Here is a 6,159-nt window from a genome sequence, read left to right on the forward strand (position 1 = left end):
GCCAGGCTGGATGAGGCTTGGAGCAACCTGGGCTATGGAAGTTGTCCCTGCCCATGGCGGGGGCTGGCACTGGGTGGCTTTAAGCTCCCTTCCCACCCAAACCAGTCTGTGATTCTGCGAAAGCACATCCCCACCGTCCCCAGCACCAGGAGGAGTGATCCTGGCATGGGGTTATTGAGGCACAGAGGGGGTGGCAGTGCAACCGGTCCCAAAATAGCACTGCAGTGTCCAACCTCCTGGCAGAGCGGAAGGGGACCACACACCCGTAGGGACAGTGGGGTGACAGACCTCAGGGCGACCATTCCCAAGAGGGCAGAGCCATGCACAGGGACACCAACTTTGTGTCAAGGGATGGGAAAAGGGTCCAGGAGAGACGTGAGACCCCTAGAATCTCCTGTTGCGCGGAGGTGAGGAGGTGCCACGGTCTCACCCGCTGCCGGCATGGCACAGACACCCTCCTGCCCGCACCCACCTTCACCAGCAGCTCGTATCGCGGGATCCTCTGCACAGGCTTGATCATCAGGTCAGACAGAGCCTGCTTCTCCTTGTTCTCCCTCATGCTTTGCTGCAAAACACCGGTGGGGGGCAAGGGTGGCTCCGTTAGGTGGGACACAACAGGGATCCGGCGTCCCACCAGTGCAGCACCTGGAGCAACACCCGTTTGGGGCCAGGGTGACTCCTTTTAACACCACCGAGAGTGACTCTGGTTCATCCCAAACCAGCCTCTTTGCAATAAAACCAAGAAGGTGGGAGGTAAAAAAATCCCAGTGTGACCATAGTTTACCAGTTTACTTCCATTAACCCCATCCTGCCCCCCCCTCAGGAGCCTTGCAGGTGGCTGTGGGACCTGGGCCGGCATTTATAGGGCAAGGAACCCACCTCCAGAAACTTCATGAACGCTGGCCGGGCTTCCTTGGCGATCCTGACGGCATCCTTGGCGTTGAGGAAGTTATCGATGTAGGCAGAGTAGATGTTCACCAGCACATCCTTGGAGAACTGGGAGGGGAGAAGAGGGGGGAAAAGGGGATAGATCCAGCGATGGACATCTCGGGCGAGCCTGGAAGAAGCTGCCCCAAGGGTTAATCCTGGCTCTGGGCTGGCGCAGGGAGGGCTCACCCGCCGCCCGCCCCCCTCGATTTCTCAGCCCTGACATTTCTGCTCCCGAGGCAGAAACGCGGAGCTGCAGACCCAGCCGGGCGCTGCAACACCCCGCCGTTACGCTAAGCAGACTGCGGGCCTGGAGATCGTCTCCTGTTCTCCATCCCAGGCGTGTTTGGCCTGTCCTTTAATCGCTCCCCTGCCTCCTGCTCTGAAACGTCTCCTGCTGGGGCCGTGCCCGAGAGCGGGCACGCCTGGGTTTCCCGGGGGAAATCCACCCCGCGAGGACCTACCGACTGCACCAGGAGGTCGCCCACTTTCTGCTTCTCGTGCCAGTTCTGCACGCAGTCGTGGATCTGCTCCAGGAACTGCTCGTGGTGCTCCAGCAGCTCAGGGATCTGGTCAAAGATCTCGTCCACCAGCGACGGGTCGCACAGCAGTGAGTTCTCCGGCTGCTTCAGTGGCTTCATGTAACCCTGCGGGGAAGCAAAGGCATCGGAGATCACAGAGATTTCTTTTCCCACCCCCCTAGTGTGAATTTTTCAACCCATGTAGATACAGGGGTCGGTGGCATCCTGCAGCAGGGAGTTCCTACAGGGAACATTGGGACCCACCAGACGGACCAAACTGTGCTGGGTCCCAGCAGGTTTTGCACCACAGCCTCCCTGGGTCCCATCCCACCCAGTGCATCCCTGTGGCAGTGTAGGGAGTGGGACAGGTCTGCACAAGGAGTCCCCACAGCAGGGCACCCTCTGTCCCACAGTCTTGGGAGGCTCCAAATCTTTGCTGTCATGAGCCTTGGTCACCTCCATCTGCTACAGAGCCTGACCTAGCTGTGGAATCATGACAGCACAACCCTAGGATCGAAAAGCCGGTGTGTTGCCAGAAAGATTTAGTGTGTTTGGGACCAGGAGGGGCTGGAACCCCACTGGATCAAGCCCTGGACCCTTTCACCCAGCAGCATCTCTTGGGCAACAACCAACAAGCTATGCTCAGGGGCCGTAGGAAAAGCAAGTCCTGTGCAAGGCTGGGTGGGCAGCTCTGCTACAAAACCCCTTTCCTCCCCCCGTGGGGCAGAGCTGCGGAGAGGAGCAGTGCCTCCGGAAATGGGAGAGCTGGATTTGGGAAGGATCCAGGATGAGGAAGGTCTTTTCAAGCCTTGCCATCCTGACCGGTATGGGGTGCTCGTGTCCTTCAGGATGCTGGGAGGACCATGAAGCTGAGTGGTGAGGACAGGCCCCACCTCAAGTGGCTTCGGACATCTCCAGCCAAGCTGGCAAAGGAGGAGTCATCCCCCAAGGATGATGTTCCTTGAGCTGATGGTGGGTATCATCTTACAGAGATGCAAATTAGAAGGGCCAAATCCTTCCTGAGGGTCCTAACCCATTTCACCTGCCCAACCGTGGCCAGCACCTCCAGCGGGAGCTGGGCTGGGCTGTGCCATCCATCCCATCCCCCATGAAACTGGGGAAACAAGGACCAGATGGGGAAGAAGAGCACAGAGGCAGCCCCTGCCTCGGCACACAGGGAGAGCAGTCAGGGCCTATGCACCATCTGGCTTGGCTGGAAGATGACGTTCCGTGTGGTCCTTGTCCTGGTAGCCACCATGCTATGTGCCACCGGGCCATGTCACTGATCCAAGCACCTTGTCCCGGCTGAGACGGGGAGCTGGGGGCACCTGGAACCCTGTGAGCTACCCCCCAGAAAGCCACGTTCCCCTGGTTGCACTGTGCCAGGACATGTCCCGTGGGCAAGAGCTCAGGCATTAACACACCGTAGCTCCCACCCACATACCAGTCCCACCAGTGGGGAACCAGTGACCCCCAACATGGCTGTCCCCTCCAGCCAGCCTCCTGTCCCACCTCAGAGGAGCGCACAGCCCATGGGACAGCCTCCATCCATGCCAAAACCAACAGGCACACCACCCGACCCTGAACCCCATATGGCATCCCCCAAAATCCCCAGACACAGGGTCCGCTCACCTCTCCAAGCCAACATCTGCACTAGGAGCAACCTCAAAGGGTCCTTCCCTCCTGCAGCAACATGGCAAAGCACATCTGGGGGCACCCTCGCCGGGGATTTAGGGGATACGCTGGGTGCCCCATGCCCCCTTGGATGTGCCCAGCAGATGTCCTACAGGCACTGCTCCATATGAAGCAGAACAGGGCTCCGATTTTTTGTTGTTCCCACCTGCAGCGAGGCGGTTGGACAGCCCACGCCTACGCCAGCCTGAGCAAGTCTCCAGGGCGTTGACCACCACCGACTATCTGAAACGCCTTCATTAACATCTGAAATGTGGGGTGGACCCTCCGGCCAGGCTGCTCCAAGGGGGTTGGAATCAGCCCCGTAAAAAAAAAAAAAAGCCTGAGAAAAACCCCTGAACTGTGATGGTGCCGAGCAAAAAATGGGGGGAGATGGGCATGGGGGGTGTAAGGGGTCCCCCATCATGCAAATGCCATCAGCAACAGCGCAGGAGATGGGGTGCAACATGAGGAAGGGGGACAAACATGGGAAGGGGCTCGGGGACACGATACCTGCCTGGTGACGACCCAAGAGGAACGATACAGGCTTGATTTGGGGGACAGAGGTGACCCCCACACTCTGTTCTCAACGCTATTGCCACGCTGCTCCGATCTCCGGTCCCACTGCCCCCAACATCCCCACTGACACCCATCCCCAATCCACGTCCCGTTGGTGCTGGTAGAGCACCCGCAGCTGGGGGTCTGCCTTGGGGTCCCCGGGACGGTGACGAGAAAGGGCCGGTTATGCCGTGACGTGGTTTGGGGTGCCACGTCCCCGTCCGTGCCACGTTACCTGCATCAAGGTGCGCAAGGACTCCACGTAGGACTGCTCCGTGTCCAGCAGCGTCATGATGACGTGTTTCCTCATGTCCTGCCCGGGTGGAAAGACAAACAAGATGAGTTTTGGGGTGACACGACGGAGGGGAGCTACGTGGAGGGTGGCAGTGCTGGTGCTGGGGCTTCGTCGGGAAGGTTGAACGCCGGAGGAGCCCGGCTGGCGTCCGGCTCCCCTCCACTCCCTCTCCACCCCGATGGAGGAATCCGGGAGGATTAGGAAGTACATGACACCGAGCGCACAGAGACGCCTGGTTTCCTCCACGGCCGCGTCAGGAGCCCGCCCTGGCTCTCACAGCCCTACATGGGTCGGTCCCGGCGCCCTCCGTCTCTCCGTCGGCTCCGCTCGGAGCGGTCCCGTAGGAATTTGCCTCCCGCCCGGCACCCCGGGCACCCCAGCGCTGGGCTGTGGTCCCACAGGAGGGGGATTCATGGGGTGGTGGGGGGCACCGGGAGGAGGTGGTGTGGGATGGTCTGCCAGCCTTGGGAAGCAGATGGGTCGGGGTCTTCTCGGCTGTGGGGCTCAGAGACCCCCCTTGCATGCAGCACCCAGGGGGCGAGATGCTCCAGAGCCCAGGGTGTGAGACACCCCAAAAATTCTGGGTGCAGAGGTGCACCAAAGGCTCTGAGTGCAGAGACACGCCAAAAGCTTTGGGTGCAAGATGCTGCAAGGGCCGTGGGTACTGAGACACCCCAAAAGTTTTGGGTGCAGAGATGCTTCAGAGACCCTGGGGGCCGAGCTGAGACCCTGGGGGCAGAGATACCCCAAAAGTTTTGGGTGCAGAGATGCTCCAGAGACTCCGGGTGTGAGACACCCTAAGAGGTTTGGGTAAAGAGATGCTCCAGAGACCCTGGGTGTGAGGTACCCCAAAAATTTTGCGTGTGGGGGTGCTCCAGAGACACTGGGTGCAGAGATACCCCAAAAGTTTTTGGTGCAGAGGTGTTCCAAGTGCCCCGGCTGCACGGATACCCCAAAATTTTTGCATGTGTAGACTCTCAAGAGACCCTGAATGTGAGACACCCCAAATATTTTGGGAGCTTGGAGACCCCAAAGGTCCTAGGGGCAGACACCCCAAGCTGTGGGAGCAGGGACATCCCAAAGGCCCTAGGCTTGGACACCTCAAAGTCCCTGGATGCAGAGACACCCCAAACTTGGGTGTGAGGCACCCCAAAGTTTTTGGGTGCTTGGACACCCCAAAACCCCTGGGTTCAGACACCCCAAGCTGTGGATGCAAGGACACCCAAAGACCCTGGATGCTTGGACACCCCTAAGGCACATTTTGGACACCCCAAAAGCAGGGATGCCTCCAAGGCTCCAAGGAAGAGGATCCTCCAAAGGTCCTGGGTGCTCGGATACCCCAAAACCCCTGCGTGCAGGGATGTCCACAGCACCCCAGGACCAGGTTTCCCTGACCCTCCACGGGGACTGCCAGAGCTACCAAACCCCTGTGTCCCCCATCTCCCTGTGGGATGAGCTTCTGTCCCACATGGGGCTGTGTGTCCCCCCCAACTCCCACTGGGAACATGTGTGCTGTGAAGCCACTCTGCAGCCGCAGCAGGAAGCTTTATCCCAACCATCCCCACCACGGGTGGAGGTTACCCTCTCCACGGTGGTCCCCAAGGAGCAATGGAGAAGGATCCTGGCCAGATCCCACTCAGTGCTGGAAAACAGAGCCGTGCCTCAGTTTCCCCACTCACCCATTACCCTGATATCAGCCTTTTCAGCCAAGCAAGGAAGAAACCGTCCAGAGCCAAGTATTACGGTGACGGGTCACAGCCTCCCCAGGAAATCTGCCACCCCCCCAAACACACTGATACCGGGGTCCGCAGGGACACTGGCTGAGACCCCCACTCTGTGTTAGAGCCTGAAGTTTATTAACACTCTCACCGTTGCATTAATTTATGTTAATTATGGGCTGAAAGTCACCCACCCCGAGGATGGGCTTTAGGGGTGCAGAGCACCTGACCCCCTGCCCTGCCTCAGTTTCCCCAACCCTCCCACAGCCTGTAGTTCCCTGCCTCAATATGATGCTCCAGGCATATTCCGGAGTTGTCCCAGCAACCAAACCCAAGGGCCGGATTGGTGAGTGGAATAGGCTCAGCACCGCACGCCACACCAGTGGCTGGGATTTTGCAGCCGTGGGAAGATGCAGGATGAGGCCCAGACACAGGCAAAGGGAATTTTCCACCATTATAGCTGCGGTAT

At 59.2% G+C, this 6,159-nt stretch overlaps 1 protein-coding gene across 1 annotated transcript in view; it reads right to left on the reverse strand.

The window, feature by feature from the left end:
* ARHGEF17 (Rho guanine nucleotide exchange factor (GEF) 17) overlaps window positions 1–4,182 on the reverse strand; it is a gene marked incomplete at its 3' end in the record, with an annotated part of 11,741 nt that extends 7,559 nt beyond the window's left edge. Inside the window, 4 exon segments of the mRNA XM_010153307.1 lie at window positions 473–565; window positions 880–996; window positions 1,392–1,574; window positions 3,913–4,182. Coding sequence (XP_010151609.1) covers window positions 473–565; window positions 880–996; window positions 1,392–1,574; window positions 3,913–4,182 — 663 coding nt within the window.
* Between the last annotated feature and the right edge of the window lie 1,977 nt (window positions 4,183–6,159).

The sequence above is a fragment of the Eurypyga helias genome, unplaced genomic scaffold (assembly GCF_000690775.1).
Source record: "Eurypyga helias isolate BGI_N326 unplaced genomic scaffold, ASM69077v1 scaffold35996, whole genome shotgun sequence".
In the NCBI taxonomy this organism is placed as follows: domain Eukaryota; kingdom Metazoa; phylum Chordata; class Aves; order Eurypygiformes; family Eurypygidae; genus Eurypyga; species Eurypyga helias.